This window comes from Macaca mulatta, chromosome 9 (assembly GCF_049350105.2).
Source record: "Macaca mulatta isolate MMU2019108-1 chromosome 9, T2T-MMU8v2.0, whole genome shotgun sequence".
Classification (NCBI taxonomy): Eukaryota; Metazoa; Chordata; class Mammalia; order Primates; family Cercopithecidae; genus Macaca; species Macaca mulatta.
This window is the reverse complement of record NC_133414.1, coordinates 29,520,765-29,541,449: the sequence shown is the minus strand read 5'-3', so window position 1 is coordinate 29,541,449 and position 20,685 is coordinate 29,520,765. Positions and strand designations below refer to the sequence as shown.

At 38.1% G+C, this 20,685-nt stretch overlaps 1 protein-coding gene across 4 annotated transcripts in view; it reads left to right on the top strand.

Moving 5' to 3' along the window:
• The window catches only part of MPP7 (MAGUK p55 scaffold protein 7), a 252,573-nt gene that overhangs the window by 50,338 nt on the left and 181,550 nt on the right, over nt 1-20,685 (top strand). For all 4 annotated transcript variants that reach the window (XM_077946073.1, XM_001105928.5, XM_077946074.1 and 1 more), the window contains one exon: nt 19,833-20,000. In XM_077946073.1, coding sequence (XP_077802199.1) covers nt 19,964-20,000 — 37 coding nt within the window. In that variant the 5' untranslated portion in view covers nt 19,833-19,963. The remainder of the gene's footprint in view (nt 1-19,832; nt 20,001-20,685) is intronic.

Sequence of the window (20,685 nt, the reverse complement as noted above, 5' to 3'; positions counted from 1 at the left end):
GCAGCTCATCTTTTACCAAAAATGAAAAACCGTTCTGATCTTTAAAGAAATGCAGATGAGGCCGGGCACAGTGGCTCACGCCAGTAATCCCAGCACTTTGGGAAGCCGAGGAGGGTGAATCATGAGGTCAGGAGTTCGAGACCAACCTGTCCAACATGGTGAAACCCCATCTCTACTAAAAATACAAAAATTAGCTGGGCATGGTGGCACGTGCTTATAGTCCCAGCTGTTTGGGAGGCTGAGGCAGGAGAATCGCTTGAACCAGGGAGGCAGAAGTTGCAGTGGGCTGAGATAGTGCTACTGCACGCCAGCCTGGGTGACACAGTGGGACTCTGCCCCCCACCTCAAAAAAAAAAAAAAAAAAAAAAAAAAAAAAAAAAGAAATGCAGATGAGAAAAAGACCCTTTCTAGGACAACAGAGAATAAACTTGCCGCTGTTAGGGAGTGGGAATTTCTGCCACATGTGGATGTCAGAAATGGAAGCTTTTATTATCAGGAGAATATTTGCTGGTTGATGTTACTTAAATAGATTCAAATTTCAAACAGTTCTAAGAGCCTATTGAGTTTCCACTATGAAGAGTTGATTTTGCCAAGATGGAAAAAAAAATCTTATCTGGTTGCCTTTTAACACCTCTGTATGATGTTAGATACAGGTGTACTTCTTGCCTTTTCACATATTGAAGAAAACAGTGAGAGGTAGCAGAGTGTCTAGAAAATGGGGGAGCTAGATGGAGAGACTGAATGCGTGAGGGTTAATGCCAGCTTCTTCATATTACAACCCAGGCTTGAGCAATATCTGATTTTTTAATGCCTCGCAGAAAGCTAAATAAATGTCTGTGTACTGTGTGGTTCCATTCTTGTTCAATACCATCTTGGCTTCCTTTCAGGTAAGGAAGAAATTGAGCAGTGATTGTAGCAGTGATTCCCCTGTAGGGGAATGCCCTACTGTGGAATACTCTGAGTGTGTGACATGTCCTCGTTTACCCAAATCCTTGAAGTTCATGAGTAAAACTGCAGAATACAATCTAGGCTCATAGATTCTGAATTTTGGAAGTGAAATTGATCTTAAGATAATGAAATCTACTATGTTTATAATATGATATTTTCTGTTATACCCCTGACATTGTGCTATGCTAATCACAGGAGTTTGATAAGTATTTGATAACTAAGCAAGGTTTAAGCTGAGTCACAAAATGAAAAGATTAATTTTGACAGTAATTTGAGGTCTGTTGTCTTGTCTCAAGTGTAGTCACTGCTGATTGTCAGCACCTTTCTGAAACTGCAAAAGAAAAACTAAAAATGGACCAGGAATTAGCATAGGAAAGTATAGATTAGAAGACCCAAAGTGAAACAAATGGAAAAAGTTTTTTTTTTTGTCGTTAAGTATACATATATTAGAGATGGGAGTCATTACTATGTTGCTCAGGTGGTCTTGAATTCCTGGGCTCAAGTAATCCTCCCACCTCAGCCTCCCAAGTATCTGGGACTGCAGGTATGTGCTGTTGTGCCTGGCTAAATGGCAAAAGTTTGAATAAAGAGGTGCCAGGGAATAGAGGCCTCCTGTGTTGGTACAGGTGTATTGAAGTCAGAATACCTGTGCCTGCATCAGTTCTGTGTTGATATTGTGAGTGAAGTAGTAACTCTGCAATGAAGATAAAAACTTGAACACTTTTCTGTTATATTTTATAGTAGATTGATTGGCTTATTGTTGCATACTTGTATGATTATTTCTTAGGGTATGTTTCTACAAGCTATTGTTGGTTCAGAAGGTATAATCACAGTTGGAATTTTGATTTTTTTTTTTTTTTTTGAGGCAGGGTCTTGTTCTGTTGCCCAGGCTGGAGTGCAATGGTGCGATCTCGGCTCACTGCATCCTTCGCCTGCTGGGTTCAAGCAGTTATCCTGCCTCAGCTTCCCGAGTAGCTGGGACTACAGGCATGCACCACACCTGGCTAATTTTTGTATTTTTAGTAGAGATAGGGTTTCACCATGTTGGCAAGGCTAGTCTCGAACTCCTGACCTCAAGTGATCTGCCCACCTCAGCCTCCCAAAGTGCTGGCGTTACAGGCTTGAGCCACTGTGCCCGACCAGAATTTTGATGTATTCTTATGTGGTTCTTTCTTAAATCAAAAATATGATATTTGTTCAGATTAAGGCAATGTTGGGTGTTTATTTTTAGTTTCACATTCTTTACTTATTAGAAATATATTTGTTAACTCATCAGCTAATGCTTGTGAAAGTTGCCTTTGTTAACATGAATTCCATTTTCCTTTTAAAAATTAAATTATAGCACCCTCTACTGAATTTGAAAGGAATTGCTGAATAGTCATATGCAGGTTTGAAAAAGAGACCATATGGCTTTACAGATTAGACTGTGTTGACCCCTATACTTGCTATGATGATCCTTTTTGCTCACAGGCTCCTCATTAGGCAGTGTGGTAACATACATGCAATTAAATCCATATTTTGAAGCAGGCAGAAGAACTAAAGTGATCAAATTCACAGAAGCATGAAATAACACAGTGTGTTCAGGGTTGTAGTTTTATAGAAAACTTGAGAGAGGGTGTTGGTGTGATTTTTGCAAAGAAAGCAATGAGGAAGGACGAAGAGCATGTCTCATTTTAAGGAATTTAAACTTTATCATGAAAAGTGCGGTTGAATCATCAGCTGGTTTATTTAGAGTAGTTAAGTGATCACGTAAGTATCTTTGAAAGATGATGCTGGCAGCATGTGTAGGATGGGTTGGAGGTGGGGACAGAGCAATCTGAGGATTACTACGTTTTCCAAGTGGGTTTATTAGGGTTCTCAGAAGGCACATGATTCTGGGATATGAGAAGCTGGGAGATGTGGAAGTTCTTTTTTTCCCCTAAAAATGTTTTAGCATAAAAATTTCAGGATATATAGAAAAGTAGAAAGAATAGTACAATAAATACCCATATGTCCACCTTAGATCCAGCAACAGATGACGTTTGGCCATATGTTTTCTCTCCCTCTCCTCTGCCTCTCTGCTGAAGTATTTTTGAGTAAATTACAGACACCATTACTTGACACCCCTGAATACTCTATCGAGCATCTCTCCAAAACAAAAGATGTTAGGAGAGAGATGTTTAGGGAGATAAAATCAGGAAAGTTAGAATTTGGTGGTATAGATAGTGGGTTCTGTTACATCCAATAGGAGAACCACAAAGACTTGCTTTTACTATTATTAATTTGTGGTTATATAATAGTTTCTTTCTACAGTTTCTTTTTGAGACTTTCAAGAGATGGATATATAGTAAATGCTATTACACTTTAAATCAAAATGTTGAAAAGGACACTTTTTTCATCAGCAAAAATTTCAAATATGCACAGAAGTTGAAGAGGACATCATTCTTGGCTAAAGCGATGGCCCACGCCAGGCTTCTCCATGTGAGACGAGAAGAAGTGGAGTGATTCCAGAGAGGAGTGGGCTAGGCTCCTCCCACCAGGGGAAGGAGCAGGCCCTTTTATCATGTCAGAAGCCCAGGTCAGCAGAAGTTTGTGTGAGAAAAGCACACAGCCAACACAAGTGTGACCCACACCCAGTGCAATGGTGAGAGTAGGCAGCTGGCGAGCTGACTGGCACTAACAGAGTCTACTTACTCCGGGAAAAGGGAGCAGATGTCAAAGGGGACTGGGCAAGGATGACCTTTTTTGGCGGGGTACAAAGTCTCGCTCTGTTGCCCAGTTTGGAGTGCAGTGGCATGATCTCAGCTCACTACAACCTCTGCCTCCCAGGTTCAAGCAATCCTCCTGCCTCAGCCTTTCGAGTAGCTGGGACTACACGCTGTGCAACCACGCCTGGCTAATTTTTGTATTTTTAGTAGAGACGGGGTTTTGCCATGTTGGCCAGGCTGGTCTTGAACTCCTGACCTCACGTGATTCTCTCACCTTGGCCTCCCAAAGTGCTGGGACTACAGGCATGAGCCCCCGCACCCAGACAGATACTGACCTTTTAACATCTAATTTGTTGACAGTTTTCCTACTATACTTTTGGTCTAGTAAATGTTTTAGGTTGTGATCAATGAGATTAGCAGTCTTTCTCCTTTGGACAGGAGAACTCAGAAGAGGACAGGCAGAAACACAAAATACATAATGTACATAAAATATGTAATATTATGGCTAAAATTGGTAGGGGTTCCGGTAGTCACTCATTCATTTTTTCATTCATTCAACAAATAATGTTTGGAGCCATCTATTATTATGGCAAGCACTATACTAAGACACCAGGAATTCAGCCGTGAATAATGCATACCAAATTCTCTGCCCTCTTTTAGTTTCTGTAAGTCATACGTTGCTTAACGACAGGGAGACATTCAATTTGTTGTTAGGCAACTTAGTCCTTGTGGGAACATCCTAGAGTGCACTTACACAAACCTAGATGGCAGAGCCCATTACACACCTAGGCTACATGGTGCAGCCTGTTGCTCCTAGGCCAGAAACCTGTACAGCAGGTGACTGCACTGAATATTGCAGGCAATTGGAACACAGTGGTATTTGGGTATCTAAACATATCTAAACATAGAAAGGGAAGAGTAAAATATATGACCACTGCCATATATGTGGTGTGTGATTGACAGAAACATCATTATACCCTGCATTGCATGATTGTATTCTAGTAGGAAAGACAGACAATAGACAAGAAGAGTGAAATACGCATGACTCGTGAAACTGGGATAGGCATAGGCAAAGATCATTAAGTGGAATTAGGAAGGTGTGAGGGAGATTTTAGAAAGAGAGGCCAAGGAAGCTGAGAAGATGCCACCTGGGGAAACACCCGGGAAACCTGAACCACTTGAGCCGTGTTGGAGTGCACTAAGCCTCCTGCTTGGCGTTTCCATCATTTTCCATTTCTTGTGAGGGCATGTCTCCTCCCGAGAGTGTATGAATAGGAAGTGGCTGACAGCTGGCTTCCATATGGTCTTAGCAGGCCCCGTTTTTCCCAGCGAGATTCCTCTTCTAACTCTCAAATTTCTTGACACTAAATTGATCATGAAGTAAGTTCTCCTAATCAGATAGATTCATTCCAGGGTGTGTTAGTCTTAGACAGTTTGTCTAGCAGTCCACTAACAGGCCATGCACAGCTCTGTGAAATGTTCTTTTGTGTAACCGTTTCCCATGGTTTTTGGACAATGACTGGCATGTTACTTTCCTTAGCAACTTAATTTTTGTTCCGTCTTTACATAACTCTTTGGAAATGTTAACTTTTCCCCTTTTCTGTTCATTTGTTTCACTGTAGAAATGAAATACTCCTATTCAGAGCTATGACATACAAATTAAAAATTTACTAAGTATAGTCAATAGATTCCAGCAGCTAATATTCATGAAGTGTAAAAATTGAGGTTAGTGAAGAAAGTAATATTAAAAGGAATATGAAGAATGCAGTGCTCTTAAAATTTCTCTTGGGTATAGCTGACTTCAAATGTAAGAGTCTCTACTATTTAATGCATAAAGGGCTAGCAAAGAATAGATTCTCTTCTAATTCATAAAAATGCACTGTTCTCTACAATATAACATTAGGGTTTTGAATTGTTTGAAGGGCGTTTCCTGGTTTGTTTTCAGCACTGGAAATAAAATAGATGAATATGCTAGAAAAATGGAAATGTGGGTATCAGCTCATACACAGATAAGTGAGGATTTCCTTTAGGAGCATAAAGATCGACCACCGTGGAGAAAAACCTAACTTAATATAAAGTTGTTTGTGTTATATATAATCAGTGCTTTTGGATTATCTGTTTCCTTTGATCACTGTCTATTTAAGATAGCTTCAAAAACATACATACATAAATATACATGATTGCAAACATCGTGTGTTACATTTAGTTTAACTTTTTAGCGCTGTCCTTAATTTGAAAATGCATACAATTAACTTTAGTATTATGACATAATTATTTACAAACAAGAATCAGTTTTTAGAAAGTATATTTTTTGATACCTCTGATATAGGGCCTAGGAAACTGACAAAACCAGACAATTTACATGAGTCTGTTGTCAGTAAACACATGAAATCATCTTCGTGAATGTCCAGATTTATTACAGATGTTTCTAGTAGCCCACATTTTTAGGAACTGTTATGTTGAACCACTTAATATTAATTAGTACTCAGGAAATAACAATGTAAATACTTAGAGTGAATGATTTATGTTATTTAAAAATCATACTGTTGATATTTGTAAATGAACAGTATATCAGTCATAATGGGCTAGGTTGTGTTTCAGTAGCAAATAACCCCAACAACACATTTATTTCTTGCTGTTGCTATGTATCCATCACATGTTGGTGGGGTACTGTGCTCCATGTTAGGGACTTGAGCTGATGAACTTGTCGTTATGGGAAACATTAGCCAACTTGGGAAGGAGAAGATGTATGATATGATTCAGCTCTGTGTCCCTACCCAAATCTCATCTATAATTGTAATCCAAATTGTAATCCCAACGTGTCAAGGGAGGGATCTGGTAGGAGGTAATTGGATCATGGTGGTGGTTTCCACCATGCTGTTTTTGTGATAGTGAATTCTTACCAGATCTGATGCTTTAGAAGTGTTTGGCAGTTTTTCCCCTATCCTCTGTTTCTCTCGCCTGCCACCATGTAAGATGTGCTTTGCTTCCCTTTCATCTTCTGCCATGATTGTAAGTTTCCTGAGGCCTCCCCAGCCACGTGGAACTGTGAGTCAATTAAACCTCTTTTCTTTATATTAATAAATTACCCAGGCTTGGGCAGTTCTTTATGAAAACAGATTAATACAATGTGGAATCCCATGCTCGCTCTTAAATTTGTCACTTTCGTGTTACTGGCTAAGGCAAGCCACAAAACCTCACCTAACTTCAAGGGATTGGGGACACAATTCTACTCTGTAAGTGGAAGGGACGAGTTGCAGATATATTGTTGAGTAGCATCATTGTCTAGCCATAATTAGAAAGTTTTCTAAAATAATGTGGTCAAGCTCCCTACATTATATACTTTGATATAACAATTGAGTTGTCATTCATAATTGACAGTGCTGGTTGAAACCATTTATTATATACCGAATATACAGCATAATCACTTGGTATCAATCCCTCCCCTGTGACAGTGTTTGTGAGTTTAAATACAACAATGATTTATGTGTTTCAGACTTGATCTGCAGGACTGCTATCCATGGTATACTATAAATAGGCAAGCTGTATTTACAACTGCCCCTTAAATCAGTTTGTTTGTTGTTAGGATTAAGCTTGCCCATGTCCGAGAGCTACTTACTAGACTTTTGGGCTACTTTTATGGCTACTATTAGTTTGTAGTTATTTCATTTCTTCCTTAGACTATCTTCAACGTCTTATACTCATTTTTTGAGATAGAGTCTTGCTCTGTCGCCCAGGCTGAAGTGCAGTGGCATGATCTTGGCTCACTGCAAGCTACGCCTCCCGGGTTCATGCCATTCTCCTGCCTCAGCCTCCTGAGCAGCTGGGACTACAGGTGCCCGCCACCACGCCCGGCTAATTTTTTTGTATTTTTAGTAGAGATGGAGTTTCACCATGTTAGCCATGATGGTCTCGATCTCCTGACCTCATGATGTGCCCGCCTCGGCCTCCAACGTGCTGGGACTACAGGCGTAAGTCTTATATTCATTTTTTTTTTAAATTGTGGTAAAAAACAAACATAACATAAAATTTACTGTCTTTTTTTTTTTTTTGAGACGAAGTCTCGCTGTATCACCCAGGCTGGAGTGCAGGGGCGTGATCTCGGCTCACTGCAAGCTCTACCTCCCAGGTTCACACCATTCTCTTGCCTCAGCCTCCTGAATAACTGGGACTACAGGCGCCCACCACCACGCCTGGCTAATTTTTTGTATTTTCAGTACAGAATGGGTTTCACTGTGTTAGCCAGGATGGTCTCAAACTCCTGACCTCGTGATCCGCCCGCCTCGGACTCCCAGAGTGCTGGGATTACAGGCCTGAGCCACTGCATCCGGCCCAAAATTTACTGTCTTAACAATTCTTAGTGTTAGTTTAGTAGTGTTGAGTATATTCACATTGTTATGCAATGGATCTTCAGAACAGAAGTTTTTCATTTACAAAACAAAAACTCTATACCTATTAAACAACAACCACTTTCCTTTCCCTGCAGCCACTGGCAGCCATCAGTTCTGCTTTCTGTTTCTATTAGTTTGACCATTTTAGATACTGCTTATAAATGGAACCATACAGTATTTGATTTTTGGTAACTGGCTTATTTCCTTCTTTTTATAAGGCTGAATAATTTTCTATTGAATATATATACCACATTTGGCTTGCCCATTCATCTGTCAGTAGACGTGAGATTTGCTTCCACCCCTTGGCTGTTGTGAACAATGCTGTAGTGATGTAGGTATGCAGATATCTCTTTGAGTTCCCACTTTCAATTTTTTTGGATATATACCTAGAAGTGAGATTTCGGGGTTTTATGGTAACTCTATTTTTAATATTTTGAGGAATCTTCATGCTATTTTCTGTAGTGGCCATACTACAGAAATTTACATTTACATTCCCGTCAACTGTGCCAAGGGTTCCAGTTTCTCCACATCCTTGCCAACACTTGTAATTTTCTGTTTTCTTTGATAGTATTCATCCTAATGTAATATCTTATAGTTTCGATTTGCATTTTTGTAATGATTAGCGATGTTGAGAATCTTTCATACTGCCTTCCTTTGTGTTTTATAGATTTTTTTTTTATATGGACATTCTTTGATTCTCTTCTCATTACCTTTCGTGTATATTCTGTAGGTATTTTCTTTGTGGTCACCGTAAGAATTGCACATATCATCTTAAAGTTATAATCTGTTTTCATTTAATAGCAATTTAATTTCAATCACATATAGAGACTGCTCTTTATAATTCTGTGTCCCCATATATGTTATTGATATCACAGATTACATCTTTTTATATTGTTATTTACTATAAATCATTAACATAGATTTATAGTTACTTTTATGCTTTTGTCTGTTAACATATATACAATTTATATGTATGTAAATTACATGTATATGTTATATGTTTTATCATCTATTTTAATATAATTTATGTGTGTCTCTGTGTGTATATAAACATATATATATATATTTAGATCGGGTTTCACTTTGTCACCCAGGCTGGAGTGCAGTGGTGTGCTTATAGCTTACTGCAGCCTCAACCTCCTGGCTTCAAACGATACTCCTACCTTAACCTCTTGAGCAGCTGGAACTACAGATGTGTGTCACCAAACCCAGCTAATTAAAACAATTTTTGTTTTGCATAGATGGAGTCTTGCTTTGTTGCCCAGCCTGAAAATTTATAAAAGAATTAAAAGTGATTTATGCATCATTACAATATTACTGTATTTTATATTTGTTCATATATTCAGCTTTACCAAAGAGATTTATATTTTCATGTGGTTTCATGTTGCTGTCTAGCGTTCTTTCATTTAGACTTGAAGGACTCCCTTTAGTATGTGTAATACAGGTATAGTGGCAACAAACTCCCTCAGCTTTTGTTTATTTGGGAAGGAACTTAATTTATTTTTCATTTTGCGGGACAGTTTTGTCAGATGTAGTCTTCTTGAATGGCAGACTTTTTTCTTTCACCACTTTGAATATATCATCTTACTTCAACGTGCAAAGTTTCTGCTGAGAAATTCACTGATCCTCTGTGGATGCTCCCTTGTACACGATGAGTCACTTTTCTCTTGCTGCTTTCAAGATTCTCTCTGTGGCTTTTGGCCGTTTAATTAGAATATGTCTTAGCATGAGTATCTTTTGATTTATCCAATTCAGAGTTTGTTAAGCATCTTGAATTTTTATGTCCATTTCTTCCCTCACTTTTGGGAAATTTTCAGCCATGTCCCTGTCTCTGTTCTTCTCAGACTCCCATAGTGCATATATTCATCTGCTTGATGGTGTCCCATTAGGTTCTTTCCTTTTCTTCATTCTTTTTTCGCTTTTGCTCTTCTGACTTGATAGTGTCATATGATCTATACTCAAGTTCACTGATTTTTTTTTTCTGCTTGATCAAGTCCGCTGTTGAGTCCCTCTTGTGAATTTTTCAATTCAGTTATTGTATTTGTAAGCTCCAGAGTTTCTAGAAATAGAAGCTTTTAATAGTTTCTGTTTCTCTGATTCTGTTGTTATTTTGTTCATGCATCCCTTTCCTGAGTTGTTTTAGTTGTCTGTTTGTGTGCTGTTTGAGCATCTGGCAGGTGATTATCTTGAATTCTATGTCAGCTAATTCAGAGATCTTTTCTTCATTGTGGATTTCTGGAGCTCTGTTTTGCCCCTTTGATTGGGCTATGTTTTACTGTTTTTTTGGCGCCTTGTGTTCTTTTGTTGAGATCTGGGCATTTGAAAAGATAGATCCTCTCGGTTTTTATCGACTGGCTTCGTGCAGGGGAAGATCTTTTCCAATCAGCCTGGATAGTGATTATTTGGACCTCTCAAACCAGTGCTGAGAATGCATCTTCTCTGGGCCTGTGCATGTAATTTCACGGTTAATGAGACTTGCTCCTATTTTCCTCTCAGAAGTCTGTACATTAATCTCTTCCTCCTCATGGCATCCGTCTGAGGTTCTGCTGTCTTCCTGATGCTGTAACAAGCCCCTGGGCTCTCTTTTGTTTTCAGTGGCCCCCAATCTGGCATCCAGATTATACCCTCTTCCTGTTAGCACTCCAACTTAGTCCCTTGGGCAGCCCCTCACAAGCCAGAACATTGGGTGCACATTTTCCTCTTCTCTTTCCTTCTTGAGGGAGAAGCTGGAAGTTGGGAATTTTCCTCCAAATTACTCCATGTTGCACTGGGGTCAGGGAGGAGCTAAAGTGGGCAAAAAGCAATTTTTGCATTGATGTCGCCTTCCTTAGCTTTTGCTTGCATGGGTGCTGCGTAATTAATGGGCTTCTGGAGTTACAGAGGTAACTTGGTTTGTATGTTGTTGTTAAGTCACTGTTTCCACGGGGAAAAGAGAGTCTGAGGCATTCTGTTCCACCATCTTACTGATGTCACTTCCTGTACGTGTTTAGTAAAACCTCCAGTCATTGCTAGAATATTTCACTTGATGTTTTGCTATGCCTATACAATAATCATAACTGTGTTACAATAAGAGGTTGCATTGGTAAAGAGGTAGATTTTTGGTAACTGTTAAAATTTAATCTTAAATGTCTTAAATGTAGCTTTTTAATAAACAGATTTATTCTATTTTTATGCATGGTAAGTTGAATATGGAGTGATATATAATTTTAATCAAAACTTGCTTCATTGACTGGTTTATTTTTGACCTCTCAAGATATATTTGAAATTAGTGACTATGAATTGTGGGTAATGCTAGAGTGACATTTTGTTAATAAGAAAGGTTTAGTAGAATCTGAATTATATTCTTGAGCTTCAGATATACTCTATCATTTACTTAAGCCGTATAAAACAGAGGGACAGTATCCCTGGCTATCATGCAAGATGTTACTGTAGATTTTAGAGAGATCTGTGGCTTTTACAGGCTGTGCATTTTGTAGGTATGTTCTAGACCTAAGGATCGAAGGCTGAGAATATTATTTTTGGAACCTACTTGATGTTTTGGGTATATCAGAGAAGGCACTATGTTACGTGACTGAAGAGCCAAGAAGAGGACGTGGATATGAAGCAGGCAGTTTTCCGATTTGTAAACGGAATCAAGTAGAACAAGAAAATTAAGGGGAAGGTTGAGGGAAAGGGAGAGCTAAAATTGGAGCGTCTGGTGTGTTTTGTGTTTGAGATGCGTTGTTTCATTTAACCAGTCACAAAAAGTGAGTGAGATATACATATTCTTTCTATTTGACCACTAAGAAAACTGAGAGAGGTTAATAGTGGTTAAGAGGCAGCATTGTGTAGAATGATTCACAGGGTGGGTCTTGAATTCATACATACCAACATCAGAATCCCTTCAAGTTGTGGGCTTAGGGCACATTGCCTAAAGTTCAGTTTCCTCATCTGTAAGACATGGTAATAGTGCTTACATAATAGGATTCTTGTGAGGATTAAATGAAACAGTGCATGTTGCATTTTTAACCTAATATCTGGGAAATTGTGAGATACTCAATAGGAGCCATCACGAACATTATTCTTATTTATTTATTTTCGTTATTTAACATGGCTTTCTGAGGTCTCATGCCTTGTCAATTGTGTATGTGGTAAGTGGTAGAAGATCCTTCAGATTTAAACTGTTTTTTGTCTTACCAAAGCATGTATTCTTTTCATTGTAGGACCACTAGAAGTTTGCGAGATTAGAGGAAATATGAGATAGAGAGTGATGAAAACAAGACTGAAAAGTGTTAGTAAGGTTGGGCGTGGTGGCTCACACCTGTAATCCCAGCACTATGGGAGGCTGAGGCGCGTGGATCACCTGAGGTCAGGAGTTCAAGACCAGCCTGACCAACAGGGTAAAACGCCATCTCTACTAAAAATGCAAAATTATCCAGGTGTGGTGGCGGGCATCTGTAATCCCAACTATTCAGGAGGCTGAGGCAGGAGAATCACTTGAACCCCGGAGGTGGAGGTTGCTATGAGCCGAGGTCGTACCACTGTACTCCAGCCTGGGCAACAAGAGTGAAACTCTGTCTCGAAAATAGAATAGAGCCAGGCGCGGTGGCTCACGCCTGTAATCCCAGCGCTTTGGGAGGCCGAGGCGGGCGGATCACAAGGTCAGGAGATCGAGACCACGGTGAAACCCCGTCTCTACTAAAAATACAAAAAATTAGCCGGGCGCGGTTGTGGGCGCCTGTAGTCCCAGCTACTCGGGAGGCTGAGGCAGGAGAATGGCGTGAACCCGGGAGGCGGAGCTTGCAGTGAGCCGAGATCGCGCCACTGCACTCCAGCCTGGGCGACAGAGCGAGACTCCGTCTCAAAAAAAAAAAAAAAAAAAAGAAAATAGAATAGAATAGAATAGAATAAAATAGCGGCCATCTGTTGATTGGCTGCTATATATGGGTTAGATGTTTTATTTTTATTTCATTTAATCTCATTTCACTAAGTAGCTTGGCCAGGATCACAGAGTCAGTAAGGCAGGGCTTGGGTGGGATCTTAGGTCTGTCTGATTTCAAAATCTGTGCTCTCGTTGTTAGGCTGTGCTATCTCCCCATAGGTAAAATGATGAGGTGACTCTGACTTGAAAGGGAAAGAGAGCGGATCGTTATTCAGTTTTTAGGCACATATGATGATATGGGTTCCATTCTTAAGGAACCTAGTGAGGGACACTGATTGAACAAAAAATGTAAAATTATATTGATGTACGTTAATTACAAAGAAGGATTGGTTTCTGCGGTAGAGAGGACTGAAGGGAATGCCAGTGGAATGCTGAGATGAATCTGGAATTGAGAATTAGTCAAGGAAAACGTAATCAAGAAGTTGTATCACTCTTCTCTGCCCCCAACAATTAGAGGAAAGAGATACAGAGCCAAAATAGTGGGTCATTGATGGTCAGTGATGTAATCTTGAAGACTTAGCCAAGACTTTTTAGCAGTAAGTGGTAGAATATAAATGCAATGAAAGGACAGTCATCATCAGAGGAGTACCCCAGAGGAGAGGTCTGGAGGATGTGCCAACACTGTAAATGCTGCCATTTTTGCTTAAGGAGAGTAAAAAAGGAGAATGGGGTCGTGGTGCACTCACTGTTGTAGATGGTTCGGGTAGTCTGGAATGAGGTCATTGCCTGCGAGTGCTAGTTCATTCATTACACCTGCGCTTCCAGAGAAGGGGCAGTTGTGTGCCTTCCCAAGAGCCCTCACTAGATGAGGCCCTAAGGGTCTCGTGGTTAATGTTCCTTCCTGGCAAACGGACCAGGGTTCCCACAGACTTTCCTAGCAGCCTTAAAGCCTGGGTCTCTTCACCTGGAGATTATAAAGCAGCATGTTCTCTTGTTTCCTTTCTGAAGTCTTTAAAGGTTTATAGGATTCTTTTAGTGGGATTCTTCTCTTCTGTTGCTTCAGCATTTCCCTTTCCATGTGTGGAAAGGACATGTGTTGGTTTTATATTAATATAATCATTGGACCCCATTGGATTTGTAAAATGTGGGACATTTTGATCCTTCATAATCTTTTTTTCTTGAAAACTAGGAATTTTTGTTTTTGGTTGTATAAAGCATCTTTTCTTACATACAACATCCTAATACTTGGCCAGTTATAAGTCTGTTTTAAAATTCTTTATGTATAGCAACAGAGTCTGAGATACTTGGGATAGCCAAAATTGAAATGCAATTTTGTTTATGATTAAAACCCGAATCTTTAAAAATTTTCACAATTTTGCACAACAAAACAAAATAGAATTTTTTTAACTTTCTGTTTTTTGAATATATAAATAATGACCAGTACAAATGTTACTAGAAAGCATGCTACTTCTAGATCCTTAAGTCACTAGCAGATGGGATGTAAGGATATAGAATAATGGTCAGCAAACTTGGCCCTCCTTCATTTCTGGAAATCGAGTTTTATGGGAACACAGTCATACTCAGGTACATATTGTTTAGGTTGAGATCATATGGACCACAAAGCCTTAAATGTTGACAGAGAATGTTTGCCAAACCTTGGCATTAGAGAAGCAATTCTCCACATTTTTGGTCCTCAGATCCATACTCTTAAAAATTATTGAAGGCTCTAAAGAGTTTCGATTATGTGGGTTATATTGGTTTAATTCATTTAAAAATAACAATATTAAATTTGCTTCATGTTAACACAAATAACATTTTAATGAAAAATAATGTTACCCTCAAAACAAAAGCATGAGTGAATTGCAAATTTCTTTAATTCCTGGCTCAACAGGAGACTGTTATATTTTCGTATCTGTGTCTACTTTCATTTTGTTGCTGTGTGTTCCGGTTGAAGGATATGAAGAAAAACTGAACTTACACAGATCTGTAGTTGGAAAAGGGAGGACTATTTTAATAGCCTATTCAGTTAACTGCGGATATTCTTTGCTGTTACACCGAAGATATATGGCAGTTTCTTAAAGATAAGTTTCAGTGTAAAATCTGAAATTCCAGAAATAAAGTTATTGTATTGGAACTTTAAATCCATTGATCAATCTTGAGCTTCGAATGGATGTTGTTCATGCATAATTTTCTAATGTGTTAGTAGAAAATGGGAAAATACTGGTTCACCGAATCATGCAGATCTTCCCAATGTTGATACAAAATGCCAAAAAAATCACATTTGTTAATGTCACCGTGGGTCTTCTCAGCAAAGCCTTTGGGCATCGGGAAGCTGACAGAACCAGTGCAAAGTGGGGACTTGGTTCCACCATGCGTGTGTTTCAGTTTACATAGCACCATGCAAAATGAGCCTCTACTGGATGCAAGTTTTATAAAATTCTGATTTTTGCTTGGAAGCTCATTTTTATCATTAGCAACACATACTGTTTTTGGTTTCCCTTGAAAGTATGGACTCTATTTATCTTCAAGAAAATGTTTGTCAAATACTGAAGCTTGAATAACCATAGTTTGTCTTCAGTTGTTCTTTTAAGTTAAAAAAAAAAAAAAAAGTTCCATGATCAGAGCAGCCAGTATAGTTCACAACTCAAATCATTGCACAAGTGTTTTTTTGAGACAGTGTTTCCTTTGTTTATAGCAGCAGTTACTTTATGTGTGCTTCCCATTATTCGTACAGGATGTTAAAAAGAAGAGTACTCAAGAGTCAATTAATATTAATTTTTACTGCTTCATTAAGGATATTCTATAGTGAACCTTTCCTCTCCCCTCCTCCTCTTCCTGTTTTTCTTCCTCTTCCTCCTCCTCCTCTGAATGAGCATCCTTGGCAACAAAGAATACAATGTTGAATAGTTGCAATTTGGTGCCATTATCTTGACTCATGCTCAGGTGCCAGTGGTTTTACCAACCGTGACCATTGCTTTTCACCATTGGTGCAAATGCTGGTACAGTGCAAAAGACAAATAACATCTCAGTACTTTCTTCAGCAATTTTATGAAAATAGTTTGACCTCATGGACCCCTCTGAAAGGGTCCTGGAGACCACTAGGGGTCTGTGGACCACACTTTGAGAATGACTGGTATAAAAGGTACAAGTACCATTTTATATAAGCAGATGTCTGCCACTTTATATGTTGCCTCCTTTTATTCTTACAGTTATAATTTAAGAGGGTCCAAATAATGTTAACAGATATAAGTCTGCTTCTTGCAGTGGCTAATAGAACTAATGAGTCTTTCAGATTGAGTTTTTACAAAAATCTGTGATAGATTTATTTTTAAAAAATATGTGATAATTTGTTTGTGTTATTTTATTGCTCTATTAGGTTTTGAAAATGTAACTTTTGAGTACGTGTATCTGGTGAAATAATCTACAGTTGGATTTCTGAGCACACTTATTCTTCTGAAATGATAGATTGGGAACATAATTATTAAACTAGTTTATGATGACAGTTAATTACAAGTTTTCATATTCTTGAACACTTACCCAAATATAGAGGACATGTATTTGAAAATTACTTGATTTCTTGTTCATATATATTAACTGTGTGTGTGTGTATATGTTCACATTAATAAAAAATGTTGCAGACGATGGAATTAAGTTATTTACTGAAAACGTTTTAAACACTTGCACTTCTGTGGTTGACCACTAGATGTCATGAGTGCCATGGGAGCATTAAGAGTTACCCAGGGCGGGTAGAAATGGAAGGTTGTAAGCTCATAGACCTTCACATAGTTCACTGTTTCCACATGATCAATGCCAGAGGAACCTGATACAGTGTGATATATAGAAGCAAGGTACAACTGGAATAATGAAATTTCAAAAATAAGCCCTTTTAAAGGAGGGTTGTAATCGTTCTATTGGGCATTGTAAATGCTTCAGGTGCACTTGATACTGCTGTTATGTTCCTGGCTTTTGGGTCTTTCTCTTTTTTATGGAAAGATGGATTGAACTTCAATTTAAGAATATTCGGTAATCCCTCTCAGGACATACTGTAACAGCTGGTATTTTTGTGTTGTAGTAAATTGATTCCATACAACAGTCAGTAATAATTATGGCTGCATTCCGACAAATTCCAAAGCATTTTCAATGAATTTCGCCAAAGAAAATAACATCATTACTACAAAAATTTAACTCAGTTTGAAAGTTAAGCCTAGCAACTTTGCTTCATTCCACAAAATACAAAGTATTACTGGTTAGGATTCTGTCAAACCAGTTTTAGAATTCATGTACTCGTATATGGTCTGAGGAGATGATTACTTTGTAGTATGTATACTTAAAAGATAATTGCTTTGTAGTAAATAACACAGCTTTGGAAAAATTTAACCTTGAGTGTTCATTATGAAATAAAAAGCAAGAAATGCGAGAGCTTTTCGTATGTGGCATAGATGAACAGCAGCAACACCAGCTCAAAAGGATGTTTTGATGTGGAATGTAAGGTCTTCAGTATTAATGGAATATGAATGTTTCAAACTATATGAAATTCTAATTGATATAAGCATATGTTGTCTTATTATATGGTGTGTATGGTTTATAAATGTGAAACATTGTAAGTTCTTTAAGCTGTGTAGAAAGTGATAGGTTGCATGGTATAGATGGTATAGCATATGTGCAATCTATACCATATGAATTTAGGCTTTTCTCATGACATAAAGACCTTAAATTCCATATATATACACACACATATAATAAATACCTACTCACATACATACATACATATATATTGGCCTAATGGTACAAATGTGTCTGCAGACATTTTAGAAATTTTAATTGATTTTCATTTTTTTCTATTAGCAAAACAAAAGTCTACTAATTGACTGTGTTCTTTAAATTATACAGTCTTTTTTTTTTGACTTTGAATTACTTCATTTCTAGCCTTGCTTTATACAAGGAATATTTTCCTGTAGTTGAATCTTCATCCTGATTTTTAGAATAATTTGTGAAGGCAAAGCAAAGTTGCTTTCAAAATTATTAGAAAAAACAGCTCCATACATGTGCATTAGTGAAATCTTGCCTCACATGTTTAATTTTTAACTTAGCTATATTTTCGTTTGGTATTTCAAATAACAATTCTCATATTTTAAATTAGCACTCTTTTCCGTATGGATGTGTATGCATGTTTTAACTATGTCAGCCTTTGCAATAACATAAAGCAAAATTCAAGGTATTGCAGCAGATAGTCTGATCTAAAATAATCCCTTTGATGGTGAAGTTTTTAATACTAATTTTCACTTTAACAATTAAAAAACAAATTTAGAAGGCTTTAATAGAATCTTACAGTTTGGATTTTTTAAAGTAAAATTTGGCAAGTTCATTTCTCTTTATTCTGCAGTTTGAATCAGCAACTTTAAAGGCTTTAAGAATTGATGTGAACCAGTTTTTCCAGTGTTTCCAATGTTTTCTTGTTGTTGTTAATGTATGTTAAAAATATGCTCTAAATTACTGAATTTGCTTTATAGAGAATTGAGGAAAGTGCGTTAAAAATGAACTGAAAACACATTGTGTGGTTCTTCTGATTTCTACAAAAATGTAAATGGAGTACTTTTTCCATTATTAGCCAGGGGTGATCCAAATTTAAACCAGATGGCCTCCCTCTAGGTGTTAGGCCAATGTAAATTTTAATCTTGCTACTTTCTTTTATGTTTTCGTTTTATAATCTCATTACCTGAATTAAGAAAACCCCAACAACCAGTGTTTCTTGTTTATTTACCATGTGTCAGACACTGCATTACATGAGTATATTTAATTACCGAACAGTTCTAATTTACTCATGTCTCTGTTTGCGTATAAGGAAGTTAAGGCTTAAGAAGATGAAATTCCTTGCTGAAGATCACAGAACTAGCAGCATTAAAGATTAGGTCAAACTCTAGATCCCTTGTTCTTAACTAATATGCTATACTGCCTTTACCGCTCATCTGAGGATAAACACTAGTTAAGACAGTTACTGAAAAAGTTAATATTTTTCCAGATACAGCAAGGGTTAGTTTTTACTAAAGGAATTTACTTGTGTATGCTAGCTTGGATTGTTAGATTTACTTTGGATTACTAACATTTCTGTAAATCTATAATAACATCTTGCTTCCATTCTAGTAAATATTCCTTCAAGGTTAGTTGCAGACTTCAGTTAGAGAACCATGCATTTGTCATATTAGGAATGAGCTATTTAAAAAAATACAATTAGGCTGGGTGCGGTGACTCACACCTGTAATCCCAGCGCTTTGAGAGACTAAGGCAGGCGGATGACTTGAGGTCAGGAGTTCAAGACCAGCCTGCCCAACATGGTGAAACCCCCGTCTCTATTTAAAAAAATAAAAAAATAAAAAAATAAAATTAGCCAGGCTTGGTGGCAGGCATCTGTAATCCCAGCTCCTCAGGAGGCTGGGGCAGGAGAATTGCTTGAATTCAGGAGGCAGAGGTTGCAGTGAGCCGAGTTGCACCACTGCACTCCGGCCTGGGTGACAGAGTAAGATTCCGTATCAAAAAAAAAAAAAAAGTTAATTATAAGTTTCTGACAATTTATATAGTCTCTGTTCTACGTTTAGAAATATAGCTGAGAATTATGGTAACACAGGGAATGAAGTTGAGAATGGCATTGACTTACAGAAGCTTCTTAAAATTATCCATGTATCCAGTCAGCATTCCACAACCCAAATGTAAAAATCTTTAAGGAAGCCTCAACACACACATTCAGAATATTCACGCTTTCAATCAGAAGTTGCTCATCAAGACCAGAAACTCTCACAGTTCGTGTTTGCATGTGGTCTGTAGAAAAAATTCTGAAGAGTTGTGACGTCTCCAATAGTGATTGGGATGAGAATTTTGAATTAGTTACAGAATGTTGTGATTTGGTGACAGTCCCTTTTTTAAAAAGATAAATGTTTCTTTCCTTTCTAGAAACGGCTTACAAAATATACAGATCTTGGTAGACAACGTGGCTGCAGGCTGTTGAATTGGAATTCCCTGTGGCTGTCTGAGGGCAGGGTGTCTGGAGAGCGGTCGGCTGACCTGTTCCTACACCTTGCATCATGCCAGCTTTGTCAACAGGATCTGGGAGTGACACCGGTATGTGACCCCAAGAGGGGCAGTTCTTATTCCATCTTTGCTTAAATCTTGTTCACAGTGAAATACAACATTGCTTTAAGCATTCAGGCAGATCATACTTGTTTCTCTGTCACCAACTCTAGGGGCATGAGATCAACTCAGGGATGCCCTCCTAGGTAAAAGTTACTGGAGGACATGGGCTCCCTGCCTCTTTCTCCAGGTAGTGATGGCGTGTGCTGATGCTCTCGTTCTGTCTTGCTTTTAGAATAATTCTGTGCATTTAATTTAAAAAATTAAGCATTTGAAACTTACAGAAAAGTATGGCAAATACTGTGATACCCATATTATCCTTCACTCAGTTGTATAACAGATAGGAACTGTTTGCCACACTTGATTCTGATTTTTCTCTTTTTTTTCTTTAAGAATTAAACCATTATCCTCACCCCAATTCTCTGTTTTCTCTCTGTCACCAGAGGTAAAACTATCCTGAAATTGATATATATCGTTAAGGGATTCAATTAAAACTAACAAACATTTCATGTTATTATCAGTTATAAGACTTTGAGATACCTAGAGTAGGTGTTTCTAAGAAAGGGAAAAAAAACTCACATGGACGCGTGTGTACATAAAATCCTCCCCTTCTGATCTGATTCAGGGAAGTAGAAGTGTAGTGGTAGATGCCTCTTTGAGGTCCTATTCTGGACCA